This window comes from Triplophysa dalaica, chromosome 11 (assembly GCF_015846415.1).
Source record: "Triplophysa dalaica isolate WHDGS20190420 chromosome 11, ASM1584641v1, whole genome shotgun sequence".
NCBI lineage: Eukaryota > Metazoa > Chordata > Actinopteri > Cypriniformes > Nemacheilidae > Triplophysa > Triplophysa dalaica.
The window spans coordinates 11,638,196-11,665,362 of record NC_079552.1 but is presented as its reverse complement, the minus strand read 5'-3'; the positions used below and the strand labels follow the sequence as shown (position 1 = coordinate 11,665,362).

Below are 27,167 nucleotides of genomic sequence, written 5' to 3'. Positions count from 1 at the left end.
TACATGTAAAGTAAATTATGACAAAGTGTTGAGAGTAGCAGCAGAAGCTACTTTAATACTTGACTTAATGCCTATTTAACATCACAGAATCTATTAATATATTTCTACAGTGGCTGGAAGAAACAAAAGCAGTGAATGAAGTGATTGATGGTGTGGTTTAGAATAACGGTGGATGAAATTGCTGGTGAAATTTCATCCGCTTATGTCTACTCTGTGACATATCAAAGTAAAGATTTCAATTATTACAAATAAGAAGACATTGAATGAAAACGAAAAGATGAGAAAGACAGAGCAAAAGAAATTAGCCTAAGTGAATGTATTTTGATGAATCACAATCTAGTCATAAAAAGGTTTTTCATCTTGCAGAAAGGGACCAAAGGAGCATACATCACAGCAGTGATCGCCTTTGCTCTTCAATAAAATTTCATTATGGTGAGTGAGGTATAGAAGTTGTTGATCCTCCACAAAACCTTATTTCTTTTCCCTTAATCCTTTCCTATTCACTAACCTCAAAAATCAATATATGAGCACAAATCCGTTTGATTATACTATTTGCCAGACTGATTCCAACCAGACATCTACAATTTATATACAACATGAACCTGCAGCTACCTGATTTGAATGTGTGGAAAAAATTATTATGTTAAAGTGAGAATTAAACCCCATGTCTACGTTTTTTATGCAATTGACAATTCCTTTGACTGTATAGCTATTTTTTATTTACATAAATTACTTTACAATAAAAAAATTCAATTTTTTTAATTCTGCATCGTTTACCCACCCTCTTACCATTTCAAATAAAAAAGAAACCCATATCTTTCTTCTGCAGGACTCAAAAGAAGATATTTTCAAAAATGTTTATAACTGAACAATGGTGGTCCCCATTAACTTGCATTGGTTTTGCATCCATAGAAGTGAATGGGTACTGTCATTCTTCAAAATATTGCTTTGAAGAAAGCCGTACATGTTTAAATGACAAGAAGTTGAGTAAACGATTACAGAATTTTCATTTTGGGGGAACTGTCCCTTTTTAAAACATTTACAAGATGGACAGACCCATGATGATGAGACAGACAAATATGAAAACCATATTAAAAAGAATGTTGTTTAGTTAAACAGAAATGAATTATGCAGTATATATACGCATTCATTTTGCAATTGACACAGCTTCTTACATCCCATAATATTAAAATGTGTATACACAGCCCACTATTTTTATCCGTTGCAGGAGCGTGTTTATTTATGGATGCTCCATATTCGTAGCCCCTTTATATAGTATGAATATTCTGGCAGCAGTATTCACATGAGGCTTGATGTTTTACTTTGTGATCAAATGACCAAATGTTTTTAATTTATCGCGTCAACCCTCAACACACTCTCTGTGTGGACCAGTATTCGGTAATTATGTTCATAGTTCACAGGCAGACAGTAAATATGACACTTGGGGTGCAGATGTTTGCCAACAGCACTGTAATCCATTCAGTTATTAATTAGGCAAGCTGGTCCCTTTTCTTCCTTCCACTGCCTCCTACTTTTCTCTCCGTGGCTATCCCCCCCCAATATGTGCTTAGCTGTTTGGCTAAGTGTTAGTGTGTGTTTGTGAGTGTTTGCACTATCTGTGACTGTCTGTCACAACAGCTTAATCCATCTTGGCAAACTGAGGCAAATGGCAAATCCACTGATTAGTATGCATGGACGGTACCAAATATCCAACTCTGCTGTTCGGCACGAGTAACTTATGTTTGTCCTAGTTATTTATAAATTTACATTTCTAATGAACAAAATGATTTTTACCACTAGTTTCACTAGTGGTAAAAATTTCACTAGTTTCACTAGTGACTATTAAGTTTCATGTGTAAATAGTCACAGAATTTAGTATGCAAACCGTAATAATATTTGCAAGTTTAAATGCATTTACTCCTTGAAGCCATACAATCAATTCAGTCCAAAATAAATGCATAAAATAAACGTTTTTAAGTATTAAATTGACTAGTGTACAAAACCGTTTGCATAAAAGATAAAGTGTTCAGGACCATGGACAGGGGTGACATGTCAGCAGTGGCACGAGCAGCTTAACCCGTAATATTCACACAGACGCAAAGCCATATAGACAATATCAGATTTTTGCATGCAATCCACCAATCCAGATATAGATGGGCGGAGTGAAAGCATAGATTCTCCGACTGAGGTGGGAGGTTTTATATGAAAGACTTGCGTTTATATCGCGCTTGAGGATATGGGTACACAGCATTGATATCTCCCACATTGTATGCTCCACGCGTGCGAAAAACCGAGTCCTCCCAGATATTACGCAGTCTACTTAAAAGCAACATCCACAGACTCATTCCATCACTCAGCACTTCGGTCGTCTCACCTGCACTCGCGGTGTTCGGGAGAGGTATAGTGATGGATCAGGACAAGTACTTGCCAGAGCTCATAACCGAGAAGGAAAGCTTGGACCCGTCGTTCGTGCATGCCTTGCGCCTTCTCGCTGAAGGTAAACTATGTTTTTTTGGCTCGGATCTGTCTGGTGTGGCGTCCTTGCTGTTTCTTGATCTTGCTGTCATGGTGTATTAAATATGTCTTAATAATTTTGATGCACGCTTTACCAACGCCCGTTCTTGAACCCTTGACGAATCTGGCGTGTCAGGTGTTTATCAGTCCTAATGTCCTCAGGTGAACATTTCTGAAGTGAAGGTAAGAGTCATTTGTTTTTAGAAAAGGCTCCTGCTCTATAAAGTCTCTTTTTTATCAATTGAAACGACAACTGAAGTAAAATGCAGTGCAAGAAGCATAGCCGGTGTAAAAACAGTTAAATGGACACATCGTCCACTCAAACAATGCATGAAATACGCAATGTCCCCCCCCCAAAAAAAAACTTAAACACAGAAAGTATTTTAAAAATGGCTGTTTTTCAGCAGTAGTTATTGAGTTTATGGGTTCCCATGATCTTAAAACAATTTTTAGATATTTTCACACCAAAAACTACAGTAGGCTACCACTTAGGTTGGTTAATCACATTGGACCTCTAGCAATACAGCAAACTCGATCCTTCAGTGAAAATTACAGCTGTAGGCTCCTGCCCATATCTTACTAAATCCGCAAGCAATTTTTGCAAAAATGTCAAATTTATCCTTAAATGATCCTGTAGCACATTGGTTGAGCATTGGATTCGCAAGGCAAAGCTTTAAGGTTCGATTCCCAGGGACTATGCACACTTCTTAAAAAATGTGTATATATACAGGTAAAATGCGTACGTGTATGTATTCATATAACACACAAAAGTAAAATGCACTGTACTGGTAGTCACTTGTCTGTCTAGAGCGTAAATGTAAATTGCTTAAGATACACATACCACAAGATATTTGTGGTATGTGTATTAAATGATGAACGCAGTTAGTTCCTTCCAATATTTCTGTTGGACTGTGTTGTTCATCTATGTGAGGTCATAAGGATAAGCACCAAACATGGCAACATTGCATATGGTTTTATGAAGTCATTATATTGGAATAAGATAAAAGCAGCCTTGACAATTCATCAGATAGTAAGCAGAGTAATTAAGAGGCAATTACGGCTATTACAAAGTACTCACACTGCCTTAGATTATCTCAAGTGCAGAGGAGCCCAGTGGGGTATGCGCTGTTCAATACGCATGCATGTAATTAAATGACAACTGGCCAAAGTCAGAAACTAAAATTGTATGCAAAGATACTATTATCTAGTAAATGATGTTCAACATTCATTTTATTTTCTTCGAAACATGTTAGTCAGTGTTATTTGTATTTCAGGTCGTTTCTTAGAATCTTGTGTTCTGAAAATCGGCAGCAGCACAAAAGTGAGAAGTTCATTTCCACATTAAAAACTTTAAAACGCATTGAACTGATGGTTCAAATTCTGTGACGCAGGAACCTACTGTAAATTATATACAGTATGTAACACAGTCTATGGATTTTTTAAATAGCAAATATCTTAGGGTTTGTCTGAATGTATCAATAAAAACCATCTTCTCTTTTTGCGCCCCAAAAAGAATTAGTCATGATCTTGAAGGCAGATCAAGACAACACACCTCCCCATAAATGGGAGAATAAGTCATTTGTATGCTAAATGAACAAAATCATGCATGATTATGAAACTTTCCATATATGGCACCATATTCAATATAAATATTTAGTTTCTGCTCAAAAGACCTCCCTAAACATGATTAAGCAGTAAGTTGTTAGTGAAGTAAACCTATTTTTCTTTGGATCACCAGAAACTATCTTTACGATTTAATTAGTTATTCTTTCCTGTAAGATTTGCAAAAAATTGTAAATATTTAATTTACAGCTGTTTTTATTAAATAAGCTGTTGTAATTCTTAAATGTTATATAAAAATTGTATATTACAAATAAAGAAATAAATAAAAGCTTTATTGTGTCACTGTGGTAACACCTTAAAAAAGTTGTTTTAATAGTGGCAAAGATTCTTTTATTTAATCGTTGTGGATTGTTACATTTCATGCTGTGCCACTGGTACACTGCCAGTGTTTATTTACCATAACACATTTATTATTTATTTATGATTCTGGAAATGACAAATATTCATCTTGGACTTATACTGTTAGGGCCGGTGAGCAAGTCCGCTTACTCAAATTATGCATTAAGCATTTAATAAAGAGTTCAGGGTAGGAGCCTCTTACAGACTCTTGGTTATTTTATTATTAACAATTTTTTCACACTCTTTAAGAGGGTAGTGATTAATATTACAACAACGATCAATAAAATCGTAACTTATCACAAACACCAGGCGGCCTGAAAACAACTGACGACTAAGCACTTCAGCTAATGGCCCGTGCCTGCTCTGTAACTCTAATGTCTAGACCTCTTCGAAGCTGCATACTTCTAGTGCGTATGAAATAGCTCACAAAGATTAATAGAATCATTTTAGATTTATGTTATTAATGTGAAAAAGTGGTGATCCTGATTAAAACACATTTTATTGCAACAGAGAAATGTCTAGAAGGTTTGTGACATACAGTCAGCGTCTGTTTCTATAGCAGAGAATTTCATGTTTTAAATATGTTTAAATACACTGTTGCTTTTACTTGAAAGTATCTTGTTGTGCAGATCTCGGGTAATGCTTGTAACTGTGTATTCTTGTGGATGATAATCTTTTTCGACTACAGGTCTGCCCTTTGTAAAAATCCAGTGTAAAACGTGTTTAAGATTACATACTGTACAGGTATCTGTGTAATTCCATATTCTGCTAAACTGATTTTAAATAACTAAATTCTTTATGTTGTGTTGGATTATTATATTATTTATATTTTGTTTTATTTATTGTTTAATATGCCTGTGCATCTGCGCAACCTAGTCGAACCTGGGGAAGTCAAAAGGTTAAATTTGGTCTCTGAAAAGGAGTCCCAGCTTTCTGAATGTTCAAACTGCCGTGTAGTGCACATGTTCTGAAACGCTTCCAGCTTTGACCACTGGGGGTGCAGTTGAAGCATGAAGTTACGTATATGCTAACATTCCAATACTGGAGACGTAGGGGAGTTGTGCCTGTGATTTGTGGGAATATATGAACGGTTTTCCTTAAGAAACTCCATGAAACATCAGCACCCGTGCTTCACAATTTATACATGGCAAGATAAAACCAGAATTGTTTAAAATATGCATCTTTTCCACCCAGATGCTTCCATTTCCAGGTGAAACAGTCCACTCTGGAGAATCACCAAACTGGAATAAGCCGTTCCTCTTGAGAGAACAGAGGATTCCTCAAATTCCGTCCGTCATTTTGATCTTGTGAAGCACATTGCTGAATTGCTTTTATAGAGGTGACTCGATGCAAACTACTTATTTAGAAAAGGACAGGCTGTAACTGTGTCCACTTCAGGGGCAGGTTTTCTAAAATAGTGCCTTCTTTACCTCAGAGGGACTAAATGTAAAGCAGATCAAAAATGTGCTTACAGCAACATGGATAACAATCTGCCTACCACAGGAATTAATGACCTAAAGGTGATAATTTAGGATTTGCTCAATGTTTTCTCCCTGAACGCTCCTACAGTATGATACAAATATTTCGGGAATTTTTTGCCTGTCAGATGTTTTTGTTAGAATGACTGAAATGAGTTTTTTTAAACAAACAAAGGTATTGTTCATCCTTATGTACTATTTACATTTTGTCCTCAAAAGTAATTCCAGCATATATAATGGAATTTATGGTTGAGGTTTAACATATGTGTCCAACTGGTCATATTCCTTCAGCGGACCAATGGCATGTTCCAGAACACGAGTTGTGTTATAAGTGACTGATCGGGAACACTTTACATGAAATGCCTGTAAGCAGCTGCCTATGATTCCGCTCATAGAGGTTTGAATCCCAAATGTGTGATCTAGTGACTTCACCCGACAGACCAAAATCATTAGCCCAGGGAGCCCTGTCTCATGATAGAGCCATTATTTAATGATATGTTTCCATTTTCATAAGCAGCCTTTGAACTCAATTCAGTTCGCTTGCCGCTTAAATCTGACCTGCAGATTGCATAGTAACAGACGTTGATAGACCGACTCCTGCTATCTTCCAGGTTGAAGACATTAGTATGTAGAGTGCGAGCTATTTAAAAATGTTGATAGGATCGGCTTGTCCTAACAGCTTCCCATTTGAAAACTTATCGAGCCAAAGCTTTCTATCACAGAGCAATCATGTGAAGGTTAATAGGTTAATGGTAGCTACCTTAATATTTTGATAAATATGTTGATATATTGTTCCACAGCCAAAATTGATAGATGGCCTAATAACCTTTTCTGCGTAATAAGGGGTGTGGCTTTGTCTCTTTTATGGTTGTAGTCATTGGAGGTCATTGGAAGACCTTGTTAAGCTATGAATTACTATAATTATAACTCCACAACAAATCTCTGGACACACGGGCAGGCTTCCCAGTGGATAAAATGATTGACGGGCATTTGCGTATCCACTTGGTGCAGTTGGATTCTGTGTTCGAAGTATTGTGCGGTTTAGAAACAAAGCCATTTTTGAAATGCCACTTCTATCGGGCGTTCATATTGAGATATTTTCAACCAAATTTCTTCTCAAGACGATGTTTAGTTTCATGTTGAGCACACCTGGTCACAGAGCACTGTTTTTCGCTGTGAATGTACAGTAAATTGCACCGCATAGTGCAGTTTGTAGCTGAAACTCCTGCTCGAAGTTCCCAAGTGGCTTTGTTTCTCTGTATGGATGGCAGGTTGCTTTTCTTCTTGCTGTTGCAGCAACACCTTCTAAAAATGGGAGCCCATATAGATTTGTTGAAAGAGCTTGTGAGGAGCACCTTTCTGCAAACGTGTTCGGTGGCTTGATGAAATATCACTCTTTAGGGGGTGGCTGTTGGTGGAAATATTCAAAGTGACTTGTTCTTTCACTCCTGGAATAATTTGCATGTGTTTGCGCGATATTATACATGTGGCAGATGTTAATGTGCATTTTGGCAGGAGAACAAAACGCATACAGAATGAAGCGTGTGATGTGTTCATTTTTAACTGTGCTGGAGGCTTTAGACAGGTTAAACAAATGTGTATGATCTTAAAGCTTTCGTTGTGTCCCTTTACTCTGTTTTATCCACATCTGTGACGCCGCGTGTGCCAGGAGACCCAGTGGAGCTGGAGCAGAAATTGTGTCTCCTTTAAGTGCATGACAGGCTGGTCTCAATTCCTTATTGGTGCGTAATATGAGCCCTCCGGCAAGAGTTCAATTAGGGATTTTATTATGATTTGGAGAGCTATTTAAATTTGAAAGGAAAAAGAGATTTGCTTAAAAGCATGTGTGAATGATTTAAGGCATTTTTGTATATCCGTCTCTGTTTGACTATCAGTAGAGAGTCAGCTACAGGCAGACAGTGTAGATGTGGGGAGACCCCTTCTAATAATCTGAGCAGTGTGCACACATGTTGAATGAATGAGTCAATGTTTCTCAAAATGTATTGATTCATGAATTTATCACATGAAAAGACTACATGCTATATAACTCCTTGTTGCATGCATGGGAGAAATACATGGTGAGAGAATTTTGGTATGGGTGAACTATTCCCTTAACTTTTAATTCATTTAGCGTCGCTCAGCGTTCTAACTTTGATAAACCTCGGAAAGGTGCAGGAACCCACTGTGCTGACATCTGTCGACCAACCATATTGAGAACCAGTTTTGTTCCTCTTATTAGAAGTTCAGAGAGCAGGTGAGAGGAGTGATGCAGTCTGTCTCATTTTTATTCTAATTAGGAGCAGAAAGAATGTCCTCCACTGTGTGGAGGTTAAACATTGGTGTTCAATGACATTGCTTTCCCCTGAAGAAACATCTGGAGAAAACCATTTATGACTGCTAATTGTTTTAGTTTTAAAGGGATAGTTCATCCCCCCAAAAATCCTGTCATCATTTACTTATCCTTAAGTTGTTCCAATTTTGTATACATTTCTTTGTTCTGATGAACACAGAGAAAGATATTTGGACGAATGCTTGTAACCAAACAGTTTTTGGACCCAATTGACTACAGTAATAGGAAAATTTGCTGGTTGAACATAAAATAATATATTTGGAAGATTGTGGGACAACAGTTCTTGGGCACTATTGACTACCATTGTAATTTTTCCCACTATGGTCAATTGGGTCAAGCACTGTTTGGTTAGAAACATTCTTCCAAATATCTTTCTCTGTGTTCGACCATACAGGTTTTGAACAGCTAGAGAGTGAGTAATGCATTAAGGTTTGTTGCAACAGTGATGGAAATCCACAGCATTAGTGTCTTGTTTTAGGTATATGCAAATATTTGAGGCTTTTTACAATTCATCTTACTTTATTTATTTTTTGCTTATTTATTCTTTTAAAGTACAATAGTTTAAACTAATTTTTGGTTTTGTGGTTAATAATGTCCGACTAGTGGCCTAAAAAATGCCCAGCATCACTGTTGGACGGACCACAAAGATTATTTAACAGTGGCGAAATATAATATGATAAAAATAATGAAGAAAAAGGAGACTTCTGATAGATATGATTGAAGTAACACTGGCATAGACCCATGAAAGAGTAAAAGATATTCATAAGCTCAAACTTAAATGTCTGCCAACCCAAACTCATCTCATATATTGTAATAGGCAAGCATAGCTTTGGGAAATTATATATTCAATATTTCAAAATATGGTGTTTAATATTCCATGCAGGTATCCGTTTGTTTAATTTAAAGTTAAGCCAGGTTCATATCTGTAAAGTGAGTGTCCTGTTCGAGCTTAATGTCTTACTCTTGGCTCTTCTCAAGTACGTCGCAGTGGATACATTTCAGATATCCCACCGGCACTGAAACAGTTTGGCCTGTCAGTTTGGATGTCGCTTTGCAACATGCAATGCTTGATGTTGCTTTGGCTTTTTTTTAACCATTTTCATTTGCAGAGGAAATAAAGAACTAACTGGTGACACAAGATCCTATTTATTCATAGCTGCAAAGTTAAAGGACTCACTGTTGTTGAAGTGAATATTCACATTACCCATAGTCCTTTGTGTTTAATTACCTGTATCATAACTGTATTCATAAAAGTATAGTATGGAGACTTTCCCTCAGATATACTTTATGCAAGCCAATATCTCCCAATCTGATATTCTGAAGTGCCCCCTACTCCTTATGAAGATTAATATTAAAATCTTTGTTTGTTGTCTTTGGATTTAATGTGTTCAGGTTGGGCTTTATTACAGATCAAGCATATGGGATATATGTTATAAAATAGTAAAATACAACCACAGAGGGCCCTGACAGCAGGCATTGCTTCAACTTTCTGTTAATTTATTCTGGTGGATTATAATATAGCAGCTCTTCCTGCAGAGTTGACGTTTTTTAATAGGATGGGTATTATGGTCACAATTCACTGCAAGCTAAGAAAAATATTAAGAAAACATAGCCCAGACTATGCACATAGTTATATAAAATACAAATCATATACAAATAATATACACAGATCTCACATTGTTGCTGGCTGCCACCTCCATATACTCGGAGTCATCACCTGTTGTTAATCACTTTTGTACATTTAGGTTTGTGTCTGTGCACCGATAATGTTATTCTGTGGCAATACTCACAGCCAGAGAAAAAGAAAGCTAAAAAAAGATGACAAAGAGTAAAAGTAACAAAAGTAACCTTGAACTGATTGAAGGTTGTGCTTGAAAAAGAATAGGAGATGCTCATATTATCCTGAACTGGGTGAATTTTCCTGATATGCCCTGTTAATATAGCTCACAATTTGAATGTCATTCTAAGTTCAAATTTTCATTTTACAGTCAGCTGGATGCTATCTTAACAGATTTGCTTGGAGCCTTCACAGTTTGGTTATGTCTTCATGATGGATTGTGAGAAATGTTAGAACAAGGGGTGGAAAATGTAATACGTTTTACTGTATATGCCGTTGCTGTCGGAGGTTGACAACCTCTTTTAAACCTTTTTATTGGTTAAGTATTTTAAAAACATGAAAACATGAAGGTGACCAACAGTAATGATTTATAAAAAAGGGAATTAAAATGTTCCACCCGACAGCATATCAAGTATACTTTAATAAACCAAATAATATTGTTAAAAACTATACCAGCCTTTGTATTATTATGTTTCATTATCTTTTGTATCTTAATACTAATTTGTGATAATGGATTGAACCCAGATTGTTTAGCCCCAAAGGAATTTTTACAGTTTCTCTGATCATGTGTAAAGTATAATTTATAACTTATAAAGCCTTCAGATGAATGAACATACTGTATTTGACAAATTTAATACGGTGATGTAAAAACAAGTCATTATGTGGATACAAAGAGTGCAGCCTTGGTGCAATCAATAGATTTTTTAGATATTTTCCTTTTGAATGTTCATCAATTGTTTATGCCATATAGTACAGCACAGTGTAAACAAGCTGGTGTAACATATCTGATGCAATATAACAAAAGATGTCAGACCAAAAAGACCAAGAATCTAAGACCACAAATGATTTATATGTAACAACCAAAAGGCTATTAAGGGTCTTTCGCTTTCTTACAGAGGAGGCAAACATGTACTCAAGAGATAACTTTCAATGTGTAAGGGCATTCATACAAATCAAATGAATGAATGCCCTAAACACCTAGATCCAGAATATTTGTTGTTTGTTTACAGTTGTGTGTGTTTTAAGTTTATTGGCAGTTTGTAAGATGCAAAATTTCAAAGAAACAGCTTTGAATCGCTCCTGATCAATTCTTCTGTGCAAATAAAGCAGCGCAGTATAATAGTCAGTTCCCTGTGGATTATGATGAGATAACTCCACCTACGATCATATGTTTACGTCTCCTTATACAGAAATAAACATTAATTAAGGATATTGTGCAATAGCTTTTCTTCTGGGGAACATAAATCAGACTGTATGCCTGCAATGTCTGTTGCCACATCCCTGCAAACTCCCCCTTAAATAATTCCTCATGATCCCTGTTAACTCTCACTTGCATAGGGTTTCTCATTTTCAGCTCAGTTTGACTCCTTTGGCGCCTTTCAGCTGATAAGGCAAAGAAGTAATAAAGAGAGAGACAGAGAGAGAGAGAGAGAATATACCTTTCTCAGCAGAATAAAATGTTATCTCAAAATCAATAGTCACAATGAGTCAACATTTATGTCTTTCTTCTCTTTTGTTCTAGAAAACAGTGTTTACCACTTCGTTTGGCAGCTAAGGGGCACATATACTGCAGAAAGGCACCGTCTACCTGCAGCAACCTAAGATAAAGTATCTTGTTTAAGGGCACAATGATGATGCATGGCCTCTGTAACACTTCAGTGAATGGACCACCCCTAGTAGGGCTTGAACTTGCAACACCAGGGCTTTCAGATTCTCTCTTTGTGTTCAAATCAATATTAGGATAAGAAGGAAAGAGTAACTTGTTCTGGTGAAACTTATCTTAAAGCGGCCGTGCAACGGTGTTTCATTCATTCTAACTTCTTTACAACGTTAAATGCGTCTTCTCATGCTTAACATGTTCAACTTGTCAATAAACGAGTTGGGCGTATAACCTAGTATTTCTGTGCTCGATACACTCCCCCAGTGAATGTACAGGTTTCGGAAAGTTTTTTCCAACATATAAACTGTTTTGTAACAATTTTCCTTAATCCCTTATGTAACAAGATTCAAGATATGGAAGGAAGGAGTCGGGAACCGGCAGACATTTAAAATAAAGTTTTATTATAAATAATAACAGCTCTCCGCTTCTCCGGCACCGCGAGGCCACTCGGCGCCGAGGACTCTCCGACAGCATGTCTCTCCTTCCTCCCGGGTATCGGCACCAATGTAACAAGATTCAAGATATGGAAGGAAGGAGTGGGGAACCGGCAGACATTTAAAATAAAGTTTTAACATAAATAATAACACGGCCGACCGATGGCGAACAAATCATAAATACAAATATAAAACATGTTCGGGTCCGGTCCTCTCCCTCGCTCGTTCTCTTATATGCTCCCAATCTCCTACGTGATTCCAGCCCGGTGTGCGCACAGCTGGCGCTCATTCACAATTACTCACCGGTCTCAAACCACGGTCTCGCCCCGCCTACTCCACTACACCTTATTAGACAATTCTCCCGGAATTGTCGTGATTTAGTTCAGCCTACCCCTCCCCCCTGCATGCGCCGTATGGTTTCGGAAATAATCTAACAGCTGTATCTATCTTTTATAAATGTGATCAAACTAAATACTCTTCGTAGATACACAGTCTGCAATACTACTCTATAGGTACTCAAGATTTTTATGAGATTGGCAGAAACCGTTATGGCCGCTTTAAATTGAGATTCGTTTTAATAATGCATTAGAGCAGATTATATTATAACCGGCCAATTCCAAAGTGGTTGCAGTTGTTTTCTAGCTATTTATCGCATTGCTTGGCAATGCTTGGAAATAAAGCTGATTGTTTATAGAAACAGAGGTGATCATTTTAGAGGATCCAACCGGATTCTACAGTGTGTTGCCTTTCGAATACAAGTGTGGACAAAACCTGTATAATTGGCACAGGCAGCCAGTGTTGTATTCTGTCAAAGCAACCACGCTCTAGGATCTGTGGTCACAAAACTTAGAAAGGCCTTCAATTCCAGGCAGGCAGAAAGCTCCTTCCCTCCTTCCTGCTGCATATAGAATTGAGAGTGAAAAAACGTGATTTTCTGCAGGTTTAGGCAACTGAGATAGTCTCCCTGGAGCTGAGGTGAGAAATAATGGTCTCTTTTCACCTGCTGACTCTCCACCTCTCTGCTGTTCTCCTCTCCCGTTTTTTTCTTATCTCCTCCCTGTCTTCTTTTCTGCTTTCCCCTATTCTCTCCTCTTCCATCTCTGTGTTTTACAAGAGTTGCTCATGTTCATAATTCTCAATTCTGCTGAGCATTAATTTAGCGGTGACAGAGGGAGATCCCTGGAGGAACCCAGGTGACAGCTCCATTTCAAGGCTTTTTAATGTTGTGTGGCTGCTAAGTCTCTGGCTCAATTCTCGCAAGCACCATAAAATTCCTCGAGCACAAAATATTACAGTTTTGCGCAGGAGCTTTTCAATTTATATTTGTCATGTGAATAAGAGCTTAGCTGGCTTAAGTTGACAGTTTACGTTCCCCACCGAATGTTTATTTGATTGTTGTTAATAACATGCCACCATGCAGCTCGAAAGGTCTGAATGAGACATAAAGCACAATAATATGTTAAAGTGCATCTTCTTTTGAAATTATTTTGTTGACCTAGAATCACTTTTTTTTATCCTAAAACATACTTCCACATGTTCCATGAATTCTAGAAAAGATTTTGAATCCAAGATCTACAGTGTGTCACATTATTTATGCTTGGTTTAGCTATTGTGCAATGATTTCCTGGGCTGTATAAACATAACTAAAATACAGTACCTTAGCTATAAATCCAGCACGGCAAATCATCACGTTGACCCAAATCCGTTTTTCTTTCATTCAGAAATTGAAAAATTTGAAGGAGATGAGTTAAGAAAAGATGGTGAAGTGAAGAAGTATTTGGATATCATCAGCAACAAAAACATCAAGCTGTCAGAGAGAGTGCTGATTCCAGTACAGCAGTATCCTAAGGTAAGACCACTTCTACCTGACTGTTCTGCATGATGGAGTGATGACATGACAACCAAATCAATGTTACAGTCATGTGGAGATCACAGGGGGTTAAAAAAATCATCAATGTTTATGGGATTGTTGCACTTGTTGTAATGACTTAATACTCTCGACTCTGATTTGTGCTGCACTGCAGATCTGCTGCTATTTACACTGTTTATTTCTGTCCTAGCTGAGAAGCAGTGGTGTAGTCTAAATGATACGCAGGTCTACACCGTATATCCACTAGAAAAGATCAAGGATTTCCGTATACCCACTTAAAAAAGCACGAGGATAAGTAACCAAGTTTTTGGACCATATATACAAAAAGAGATCATGTAAGGCAAGCATTTAAACTACACCATTTTAGTGTTTTCGTAAGCCTGCTCCTGAAGCCACTGGCACTTCAGCCTGCAGCTGCAGTAGGTGTTATAGAATTATTAGCCCGACGAGGCTCATGCTACACAGCAGCATCCTGGGGTCGCAATTGCTTACACTGTTAGCAGGTGTATTATACTGTTATTACCACTGCGTATTCTTTAATAAAACGAGGATATTTTGTAATAATTAAAATAACTGGATTGTTGGCATATTAAATTGTATCTAACTAGCCAACTTCCCAAAAGTTAGTTTGTATGATGAATCCATAAATGAGAGAGAATTTATACTACAATGAATATAATTGTTTTAGATTATTAGAGATAAGAACTCCTGGCCAGCCTTGTGAAAGTCAGGCCAGAGACACTGCCAGCAATCTGTAAGTGCAACGGGTGCTTCGCAAAACTGCGCAAATGTTCATTGTTATTTATTATGGTTAATAATGTCAACAATATATGCAACTTGCACTCATAAGTGTGACCCAGTGTGTGAAAGCATGGCCAAAAGCTGGTTATTAGTGACGAGTTTGATTTGAACCATTTCGATATGATTCACTGTAAATTTATGACATTAAATCACATTAGATGCCGATGTGAATCAATAGAACAGCCATCAATGCCAAATATATATATTTTAATTTTGTAATAGAAAAATGTGTGGTTTATTTTGGTATTTGAATGGAAACCACCGGAATATATGTAAAACTAATTTTAGCAGGTTGGGTTTATGTAGAAATTTTATATCACAAATATCTGACTGTTTAGCTGGGTTTTCACATGGATCACAAATTTGCATTGAACATTTCCAGCTGATAAAACCTGTGGTTTAAGGATTGTATTCTGGCTGAGTAAGATAGTGATAAACATAACCAGGAAGTCCCCCAGCTGTCATTGGCTATTGAAATCTTGCTTGCAATAAATCTTTCATAATGCTCTTGATTACATATAGATGCATACTCTATGCATTCGTGAGTGTGGTGGTGTTCATGGGATGTCGATCTGGGATGATGTAGAATAGGAATCAGAGCATACTCACTACAAAAAACTAGACTTCACCACTGCTGAGAAGGTCTGGCTTACTGTGAGTAATAGACACGCCACATCTGTTTCTACCTGTTCAAATATTATTTTGCTTGTTTTTTTTAGGCTTTACCAGCTGGTCTCTCGTGCTACTGTTAGGAAATTGTAGGTTCTCATCACAAGAGTAGAGCAATAAAGACATAAAATAATACATTGTTTGGTAATATAATCGAATGTTTTTACCAGCACTATCAGTTTTGTTTGTTATTATTTGTAGATTGATCGAATGTCTGGGAAAGCAGTCTTGGGCTTTATTTATTTAGTTGTGCTTGTGTTGTATCAGTTTGATTCACAGATAAACATACCGTCTCTAAATCCATTTTAAATACACACCTGTAATCTGGGGGCTTGTCTGTTAGTAATACAGTCAATACAGACAGAACTACATGGTCTGATTCATTCCTACAATATCACACTACAGAATATCAGTTGTGATGGATATCACATTCTGCCAATGAAAAAAGGAATGCATATGTTGGCATGGTGTGATGAAAAACAAATACAGGGTTATTCTGGGAACCGGTTATTTACTCCAAACCATTATCATGCTACACGAGACACACTTGTAATCCACCATGTGCTGTTTTAAGTTGAGTGGAAAAAGCCCATGAGCATAACACAGACGAATCCATAAAGCTTTTGAGCTTCTCATATGCTCAAGTTTTTCACTGTTGCTTGCTTCAGGAAATGATTCCCTAGCGTGCTAAAATGTATGCTGGCTGTTTGATGGTTTTAGTAGACTTGTGATGTTGAAAGTTTTTTTTACAAAGACCATGGCTTTAGTTTTTGATTATATATGTCTTGTTAAAGTTGTCTATGTTTTCCTAAATCCCTCTTTCGCCCCTTTTTATGGGAAGTTTTATTTACAAATGTTGTTCAGTAATACAGTCTGTATGTACAGAAATTGAAGAATGTGTTTTTCTTGAATACTAAAATTTGTGTGGTTTGGTTGCAAAACACAACCGTTTTCTTTTCTCTTTTTTTTTATTCAAATGAATCAGTTCATGCTTGCAGTTTGTGCTATATCTATTTATGTGCTGCATAATAAATTATAAGTCGCTAATACAATAGCTTGTGTATATACTGAAATGTTGCTGTTTACTTTTCAGCTGGTGAAATTATCTGGAATAGATCTAAGTTTAGCAGCTCAGATGAACATTAGTGTTTGCAGACCATATCCATGTTGTATTTGGTTAAATGTCATGGCAGATGACACAGAGTTTCTTATTGTTTAAACATATAGCAGGCTCTGCAAGGTTGAATCTTAAAGGAATTCTCTGGTTTTTAGAAAAGGTAAATCAGCACTCAATCAGGTTGTTTCACTTGTTTAATATAATTACAGAAACCTTCTTATCTCAAAATCAGTCCATAAATTAACTTTTGACCATAATAGATAATAGATAGTCTAGATTTAATGTTATGCTCTTTGTTACAAATCCCAGTGATTTATCAATAGTTAATTAATCTTTGGGTGTCTACAGAGCAGAGTTTTGGTTAATCATAGATGTGGAGGTCTCTCGGGGTCTCTGCTCCAGCTTAGACTCAATGAGTCGATCCTGTGTTCCGATGAGCTATTTATTCGAATATGTAGGTAATTTCGGGGTGAACTATTCATTTTATTGTTTATATGATTGGTGTTTATATTACAACCCAGTCTGTTCAACCCGCCCCAAAACCCTAATATCACAGGCGCAAAGGCAAATCATAATAACAAGTACAAATTCCCATTAGATTTTGTTGATATATATTTATATACAGTATATCAAACTTACTTTGTATTTAAATAATTTCGATTGAGAGTTGTGCTGAGTGACACTTAAAAAAGGGGAATTTTGTGTCCATGAATCAATAGATTAAATTTTGAGACAAATACACGTGAGATTGTGTTGTATATGACCTGCATCCATTATTCATTATTTTAGTCTACTGAATGCCCTTTCTCCTGGAAAACTCACCTTCTTGACTACAATAACGAATAAACATTGTTTAAAGGCAGGCATTTATGGTGAGAGTGACACTACATCTAGAAAAAATATCATAATTGTATATCATAGATTATATATAAAAAAAACATATTTAGGACAACCAAATAAACAGAATGCAAATAGTGGTATAATAATTTTAGCAGCAGTTAAAATATAGCTGTTAGCATTTTTATATGTAATGTATTTAGCAGTTTAAAACTTAACAGGCAAAAGCAAACCTTCCTGCCAGCGGATCGCAGCTGGATGACAAAGTTAACAGTTAAAGGATATTACATTTTCATTCATTTGGCAGACGCTTTTATCCAAATCACATTTAACAGTTTGTCAACATACTAAACAGTTCTGATAGAATAGCTTACTATGAGGATTAAAGCTGAAGTAAACAAGAGAGAGAATGAACAACATGAAAACATTTTTATTCAATAGACAGAAAACATAGTAACCAAGAACTGTCTGTTTTTAAGTTGTTTTTACAAAGTTGTGATGGATGCTGGAGCTCGGTGGAGATCTGGGATACAAGAGCAACCAGCTGTCTCCATTCATCCGTTATTAGTCGTAAGAATCCAGGAATGTTTGCTCCACGTTGACTGGGATTCATATCTACTTTTAAAAACACAAATTTGTTGTCTATGTACAAATTTTGACCGACTTTCCCACTGTGCATGTAAGTTACTGGTAATTTAACGTAATGTCTCTGTGCATTAATAGTTGCGCATCGAAGACCCACCAACTCTGAGAGAAAAATACGAAATTATTCAATATACAGTATCTTCATATAATATTTCAGGCCACTTCTTCCTCCCACTGTGTAATACTTTGCGGGTGTGAAAAAATATTCACTAGAGCTGTTTTAATGGTGTTTTGAGCGTGCTCCGGTGACACCACTTCCACTGTTTTCCACCGGCAGGCTAATAAAACGGATGTCTCAAGACAAAAAGGAAATACGTCACATCATTTAATTCTGCGTTCCAAAATAAGATGTTAACAAAAGTGTACGTAGAAACTCTTTGTCGTTTTTTCAGGCGTCTCAGTAATTGTATTATTTATTTAACATATTGTGGATGTGATAGATGAACACGCAGTCAGGCACAGGAGTGACAGCGCTTGTGCTGATCAGAATGAATGGCAGAGAACATCAGATCAAGTTATCATCCCTTCTACTTTAATCTGTTATATGGATATGTGGCTGTTGTTGTCACGTTGAGGTATAAATGTTGAACTATTAATGTGATATTCATTTTAATAACAGTAACTTGTCTTTTTTTATTCTGCATATTCTTTCTTAATTATTTATTTTTGGTAATGTAAACAGTATGTGGTGCTTAGAGAGTGGCTATAAATACACACACATATATATATATATATGTGTGTGTGTGTGTGTGTGTGTGTGTGTGTATATACATATGTATAGATACATATACAGTAACTTCTATTCTCATTGGAGGCTGAGCCACCCTAATATTGAAAACCTAGAATCGCCCCTGGTTTCACATAAACACTTTACAAGAACTGCCCAAATCTTTATTTTGACTGAAAATAAATTACATTTATTGTTCAATGTACTGTAATATGATGTTGTGTGTTCCTTCTAAGATAAACAGAATGCTTATTTACGATCAGAGCCTATTTTCAGTTACATTGACAGCAGGTTTTAATTGATATTTTCACTTCCTAATAAGTCTATATATCTTTATGCAGTTTTGTCAAGGTTACATACGTTACTGTATATGTTTGTGCAATCTTTTTGTAATCTTTTTTAGCATTTGTTTTCTGCGTGGTGATTATCTATCCAACTCAAACACATCACATTAAGTTAATCTTGTTTGGGAGTGTTTGCTCCTGCATTGAAAAAAACGAGCAAAACCTTCAGCTGATGTGTTTTGGGTGGTGTCCACCAAATGTATGAATCACCAGTTATTTTTATTCAGGCTTGTATTCCCCCTGCAATTTTTCTTTCTTAGATCACTATACAAAGAACTGCATATTTATCATTGTGACATCACATACCTATACAATGCTCTCGTTTTTCCTTTAGTGACTGTTATCTGTATGTAAACAAATAGCATAGTGTATGATTTACCCTAATCCGTGTGGACGAGCACAGTCAGTGGTCTACAGTGAAATATAGTCTCTGCTGATACAGACCTCAGATGCCTGTGATAGAAGGCAGCGAGGACGGGAGATGAATAGGGGTACTTGCATCGCCGTCTAGTAAAGTCAACGATGTGGTTGCCATGGAAACCACGGTGGTTAGATTTAAGTGAAAGATTTGGACAATCTATCAAAGGGTGTTTCTGCACATCATAGGATTTTTATGCTGAATTACTTTTAAGAGTGCCTGTGGTCTTTTTTACGTCGAGGATGATGTTCTTTTGATTTCAGGTATTCAAACGGGCTAACTGTAACGTAAGTGTATAGAAATACAAGACGCCTTGGTCTTTGCTGCAGTGTAATTTATTGTGTTTATGCTGGTTAAAGGTAGCCAACTGCTTTGGCATATGATATGTCGGAGGATTCTAATTAAGACTTAGTAAATGTCCTATGGGTACATCTGTTTGTGCAGAGACTCATTAGAGACACAGTTGAAGTTATGCTTGTTTTGGTGCAGAGCACACTGATGAATGAGAATGGTGCAGAGATAAGCTAGTCTATCATTCACCTTATTCCATGGGGATGAAAGATTAAATTGACAAACACATGTCCAGTAATAGATGCTGGGGTGCAAAAACCTGCATCATCAGCACCTGGATTCAGGTGGCAGCATGCCAAATCATATCAATGGCACAGATAGTTAATCAATTTTATAGAAACATGTTTATTAATAAATATAATTCAGGATAAATAGGGAAAATAATATATTATTTTAAATTTACAGTTCTTATAGAGGAATTAAATACTGTATTACAAGAGCCTGTCTGAGCCCTTTTTGAGCCTACACATGAAAACGCATTTTGGAAATATAGCTTCAGCGCAAGTTCTGCCAGGAAGACTCAATCCTGCATCACTCACTACCAATCAACACCTAACCAATCACCTTCCAACATGGAACATTAAAGATCGCCACTTACCCCTTTCTACGTCCGCAGTCGACACAACAGTGATTCTCCCCATCCTACCCACCACCACCAGGAGGTCCCTGTCAATATAACCCCAGGGGGGTTGGCTACGCCCCCGCCTTCATCTCAAGGCGTGAAGTGGAGGACTTCTTGGCCCTCTGGATGCGAGCCACGGACAGGGCCTACTCTAAAGAAACCCAATAACCATCTTTACTATAACTGTCATGGTTTCACCTCTCCTTGTCAGGTATTTCTTGGTTTAGAGGTGGAATCATACAGAATCCTCTGTTTCTTGTGGGGAGAGATGGTTTTGACACTCTTGGCCTTCCATACTCTCCCCGAGTCGCGTCATCGTTTTCCTACCCTCCTGTTTCATAGTTAGTGTTAATTACCTTCCCCTATAAAGAGCCCTCTTGTTTCTTTGTCTCGTCGCTCGTGCATTGAATGTGAATGTGATTGTCTTTACTTCACGTTGTTTGAATGTCTTTCGTATGCTATATGCTGTTCCTGTTTCCCGTTCCTGTTCCGTGTCAAAGTAAGTGTAGTTTAGTCAGTGTTAGTGTTTTGTATCAAGTGTTTGTTTTATCAGTTTAGTTAGTTAGTGTCCTTGTTCGTTGTTGTTAAAGTTATATATATATATCCCTGTATTGTTTTCCCCCATCGTGGGTTTTGTTTTGCTTGTTTTGTGTTTTATAGTCCTGTTATTGTCAAATAAACCCTGTTAACCCCATACACATCCGCCTTGTCTTGTGCCTGCACTTGGGTTCTCTGCCATGCCTATAGAGAAGATCCATAACAGAATGCACGAGCGAAACCCGAACCCAGCAGGCAGCATGGACGGTAAGGGGTCAGTTCCACGGTCTCTTCAGGCCCACTTAATGCTTGGACTCCGCCAGGGGAGTGTCGGTGACCGGGAGTTCGCCAAGCTATTCTCGACGGCGGCGGTGATGACCGAGTTTGGAGAGGAAGAGTTGAAAACAATTTTCAACTGCTGCCTCACTCGGCCCCTCACGCCGTCAGAGAAGAGGCTGCTGGCTCCCCTGGGGTTTGCGGACATGGTCAGGTTCGTGAGCAACCGGAGTGATCCCGGAGGCGAGGTTCCACTTGGGACTTCCACCTCGCGGTCGAGCGCTTCGAAGGATCTCGTCCTGGCCACCGCAGCCCTGGGGGACTCCGTACCCGCTGGCTTGAGCTCCATGGTCGCCGATTCCTCTGGTGGGGCCCAAGATGAACGGGGGAGGAGAGACTCGGGGACGCTGCCAGTAGACTCCTCTGTCCCAGAAAACCCTCTGTCCTCCTCGGGCCCAGCCAAGGGTCCGATTTTCCGGAGGAGGAGCCAGGGTGGAGGAGCGTCCAGTCTGGTACAGCAACCGATCCCGAGTCCGGAGCTACCCAGTCCGGAGCTACCCAGTCCGGAGCTACCCAGTCCGGAGCTACCCAGTCCGGAGCTACCCAGTCCGGAGCTACCCAGTCCGGAGCTACCCAGTCCGGAGCTACCCAGTCCGGAGCTACCCAGTCCGGAGCTACCCAGTCCGGAGCTACCCAGTCCGGAGCTACCCAGTCCGGAGCTACCCAGTCCGGAGCTACCCAGTCCGGAGCTACCCAGTCCGGAGCTACCCAGTCCGGAGCTACCCAGTCCGGAGCTACCCAGTCCGGAGCTACCCAGTCCGGAGCTACCCAGTCCGGAGCTACCCAGTCCGGAGCTACCCAGTCCGGAGCTACCCAGTCCGGAGCCGGAGCTATCCAGCCCCAAATATTTTTTGGGGGGGTGCCGTGGGGAGATCGCTGCCACAAGAGACCACCAAGCCCACGTTTTGTTTGGCCTCCGGCAGCGGGGAAGGTTCGTGAAGGACTTTGCCTTTGACTTCCTGGCCGCGGCGCGGTCTTCGGGGTTCAACGAGGCGGAGTTAAAAGCTATTTTTAATAGTTGCCTCGATGAGCCCCTAGGACCCGCTGAAATGCGCCAGTTGAAGTCCAAGGGCTTCGCGGACACAGTCCAGACCCTGCTGGATCGTGAGTGGTCCAGACTGGATTCTCCATCTGGGCTAGCCTCGATTCCCGAGGGTCGTGCCCTGCAGATCGGTTTCTTAGGTCTCTCCTCGCCTCCTGTAGCCACTCCACCGCCAACCAGCTCTGTTGGCAAGCAGGGGAGAAAGAAGAGGCAACGGAGTCCTGCGGTCCCGAGTCCTGCGGTCCCGAGTCCTGCGGTCCCGAGTCCTGCGGTCCCGAGTCCTGCGGTCCCGAGTCCTGCGGTCCCGAGTCCTGCGGTCCCGAGTCCTGCGGTCCCGAGTCCTGCGGTCCCGAGTCCTGCGGTCCCGAGTCCTGCGGTCCCGAGTCCTGCGGTCCCAAACCCCAAATATTTTTTGGGGGGGCGCTGTGGGGAGGTGACGGTCCGAGCGTCCAGCCCGGCCGCAGATCCGCTCCAGAAACCGGCACCCAGGCTGGTCCAGCAGCCGCCTAAGAGCGCTGCCCAGCCGCCGTCAAGCCCGGCTGCCCAGCCGCCGCCGTCAAGCCCGGCTGCCCAGCCGCCGCCGTCAAGCCCGGCTGCCCAGCCGCCGCCGTCAAGCCCGGCTGCCCAGCCGCCGCCGTCAAGCCCGGCTGCCCAGCCGCCGCCGTCAAGCCCTGGTCAGCCGGCCCGTCAGCCGGCGCCCAGCCCTGTCCAGCCGGCCCGTCAGCCGGCGCCCAGCCCTGTCCAGCCGGCCCGTCAGCCGGCGCCCAGCCCTGTCCAGCCGGCCCGTCAGCCGGCGCCCAGCCCTGTCCAGCCGGCCCGTCAGCCGGCGCCCAGCCCTGTCCAGCCGGCCCGTCAGCCGGCGCCCAGCCCTGTCCAGCCGGCCCGTCAGCCGGCGCCCAGCCCTGTCCAGCCGGCCCGTCAGCCGGCGCCCAGCCCTGTCCAGCCGGCCCGTCAGCCGGCGCCCAGCCCTGTCCAGCCGGCCCGTCAGCCGGCGCCCAGCCCTGTCAAGCCCTCTGGGGCTCCGCGCTCTGGCGCGTTCCCCAGGGCTAGGACTTCCCCTCCCAGCCCTGCCCCTTCTGGACTTCCCCCGATGTGTTCTTGTTTGCCTCCACCCCCCCTCCCTTGTCTACTATTTTTATTGTCACACCCTAGTCCAATCATTGTCATGTCCTGTATCCCCCTTATCATGTTGACCCTGTCTGTCTGGTTCTTGTCTTTGTCCCAGTCTGCCTTGTCTTGTTCGTGCCTTTGAGGAGCATCAGGTTGCTGCTCCTTAAGGCGGGGGTTCTGTCATGGTTTCACCTCTCCTTGTCAGGTATTTCTTGGTTTAGAGGTGGAATCATACAGAATCCTCTGTTTCTTGTGGGGAGAGATGGTTTTGACACTCTTGGCCTTCCATACTCTCCCCGAGTCGCGTCATCGTTTTCCTACCCTCCTGTTTCATAGTTAGTGTTAATTACCTTCCCCTATAAAGAGCCCTCTTGTTTCTTTGTCTCGTCGCTCGTGCATTGAATGTGAATGTGATTGTCTTTACTTCACGTTGTTTGAATGTCTTTCGTATGCTATATGCTGTTCCTGTTTCCCGTTCCTGTTCCGTGTCAAAGTAAGTGTAGTTTAGTCAGTGTTAGTGTTTTGTATCAAGTGTTTGTTTTATCAGTTTAGTTAGTTAGTGTCCTTGTTCGTTGTTGTTAAAGTTATATTTATATATCCCTGTATTGTTTTCCCCCATCGTGGGTTTTGTTTTGCTTGTTTTGTGTTTTATAGTCCTGTTATTGTCAAATAAACCCTGTTAACCCCATACACATCCGCCTTGTCTTGTGCCTGCACTTGGGTTCTCTGCCATGCCTATAGAGAAGATCCATAACAATAACCATATATTCTGTCTATCAGCTGTCTAATAAATTTTCAATACTCAACATTCGCCTCCCGAGTCCTTCTGGTTGAACTATAAATGGCGGTAATTCAATTAACTCAATGAACAGACAGAAAAAATAAAAGTAATTGATTATTGCGACAAAAAAAAAATTCACACACACAAAATAAAAGTTAAAGGCATGTTGTTAGGTTTATTGTAAAAAAATTAATAAATTAAGTTTCTTTTTTTCTTTGATTAAAAAATACATAAAAAATACGGGTCGCAAAAAGACAATAAAAAATCTAAGCACACTCTTTATAAAAAAGAATCAATTACTTTCCCTACATAAATTATTTTAAAAAACACTTAATAAATCTGTATTTAAGAGTCTTAGACCTTTACAATGATATATAGTTTGTCACAATTTGATTAGAAATTACATGCACAGTATTGACGCAAACTTAGGTGTCCCGTATACGGAACGGGTGACAGTTAACAGGCTGCAGGAACGGTGCACCCAAAAATTTTAATTCTGTCTATATTTACTCACCCTCAAGCGGTTTCAAATCGGTATAAATTTCTTTGTTCAAATGAACAAAGAGAAATATATTTGGAAGAATGCCAGTAACCAATCTGTTCTTGGCCACCATTTACTACCATAGTGGGAAGAAACGGCTTTAAAAATGTATTTATTCTGTTGAACACAAAAGAAGATATTTTGAAGAATGTAGGAAAGCAAAGAGTTGTGGATTACTTTTGACTACCATTGTAATTTTTATTTTGGTTACTATACTATGGTTGTCAATGGGGTCCATGAACTGTTTCGTTACAAGCATTCTTCAAATGTCTGTCTCTGTGTTCATCAGAACGAAGAAATGTATTCAGAACAACTCTAAGGCGAGTAAATGATGACCGATTTTTTTATTTTTGGGCTCCTTTAACATTACGTTTCACATGAGTTCATGTTTATTATAAATTGCATGAATTCATTATCATGTATATTGCTCATCATGTCAACAATGTAAAGGCAGTCAAGCGTGCAGAGTAGTGAGAATATAACATCTGTTTTCATGCATAAACCAGGAAGAACTGTTTAGCCAGACAGCTCCAAAATATTCATAAACTTGCATAGTATAACACTCAGAATTAACAGAGTGGTTTCATTATTGTTTATTCACACGGCTTCACCTCAACCTTTCAATAAAACCAAGCAACCAGAAAATACGTTAACAGATGTAACAGAGACACCGCCAGGGTTTTCCTTTATAGTTCTGAAACGCAACTAATCCATTGAATAGTTACGCCTGTGGTTGTTGTCCCCATAGATTCAGGCTTATCTGCCTCCAGTTATATGACCTTTACACGGAGGTGTAGCAAGCTCTGCACACAAAGATAATCCCATTGTAGTCTTGTTTAAGAATTCCCGGGTCCCAGAGGCCGACCAACCTTGTCAAAGGTGTTTAACATAGATAAGCTGCTAAACAGATGCGAAATCGAACGGTGCACAGAGGGGGAAAATACAAACAAAAAATAAACAATAGTGAGGAATAGTTGTATCTTCTTAATGAATTGGAAGCCTGATGAGGCTCCGTTATTTGTCGTTTGAGAAAGGTTATTTAATAGTAAACACAAGCTCATATAGCATGCGCTTCTTGTTGTGCGCTGTAGTCGGTTCACGATTTGGAAAGAAAAAAAAATCAAAGGGAATATGGCATCTTTCCTAATCGGTTTACATGGCTTATCCCAGTATCTTTCAACTGACCAACACCACATGGGATATCACACCCACTAAGAAGCCAATAGAATGCTATTAATCCGTGGTGTTGCCATAATCTTTAGCACATAAATAATTCTGCACTTGGCAACCTTGTAAATGTATGATTTTCTGGGACATGGGTTGGTTTTAAGATCTGATGCCAATGTTGGCTGAAAAAACAAGTGGTTGCTTCTCATCTGTATGGATAACAGTCTTTAAACCTGTCAGTCTACTGACTGCAAGATGGTCTTAATGTGCTGTTTGTTTACCCTGCATCTGTGCTGACAGCCCCAGAGTGTCAGAGCTCAATATGGGTTCTGTTATGCAGGGGATCCATCATCAATTTTTCCTCAGGCTCCATTCCCTTTTCCAGAGGTGCGGAAATGTTCGGTATGTGTTTTTAGTTTCACGTAATATCCATTTATTATACGTTCTGTTTATGCGCATATCTTTGAACGCGTATCGTTTTGAGTAGGCCATGTCACTTTGTGTCTTCTGAAATAGAATATATGCATGCAAAATGTGTCATACAAAGTGATGACAATCACAGTAGCACATGACCTCAAATGACTTATTGCTTTCTGACAAATAGACTGCGATGAATGATGTTATTAAATACATTTACCAATACTAAACACGGAAATTTTATTCTGTCAAGTAATGTTGTTCATTAGCATAAAAACCAGCTGTGTAAGGGTCACATCAAGGGATAGAGGTTACCCAACATCATCATTTATTCACCCTTTGTCATTTAAACCTGTATGATTTCTTTTTTCTGTCAAACACAAAAGAAGTTAATTTGAAGAATGTTGGTAACCAAAGAACAACCGTACCCATTCACTTGAATTGCTTTTGTTTCCATACAATAGAGGTAAATGGGTACTGCTGTGTTTGAATGCCAACATTCTTAAAAATATCCTATTTTTCACAGAAAAAATAAAGTGTTACAGGTTTAAAATGACAAGAGGATGAGTAAATGATGAAAGAATTTTCATCTCTTTAATA

General features: G+C 39.5%; 1 protein-coding gene across 5 annotated transcripts in view; it reads left to right on the top strand.

Moving 5' to 3' along the window:
- The first annotated feature begins 2,245 nt into the window (after positions 1-2,245).
- Positions 2,246-27,167, top strand: part of khdrbs2 (KH domain containing, RNA binding, signal transduction associated 2) — a 64,042-nt gene continuing 39,120 nt past the window's right edge. For all 5 annotated transcript variants that reach the window (XR_008908406.1, XR_008908404.1, XR_008908405.1 and 2 more), the window contains exons 1-2: positions 2,246-2,497; positions 13,957-14,084. Coding sequence is in view for 2 of the 5 variants with exons in the window: in XM_056761305.1 (XP_056617283.1) it covers positions 2,407-2,497; positions 13,957-14,084 (219 nt within the window). In the remaining 3 variants the exon portion in view is untranslated. The remainder of the gene's footprint in view (positions 2,498-13,956; positions 14,085-27,167) is intronic.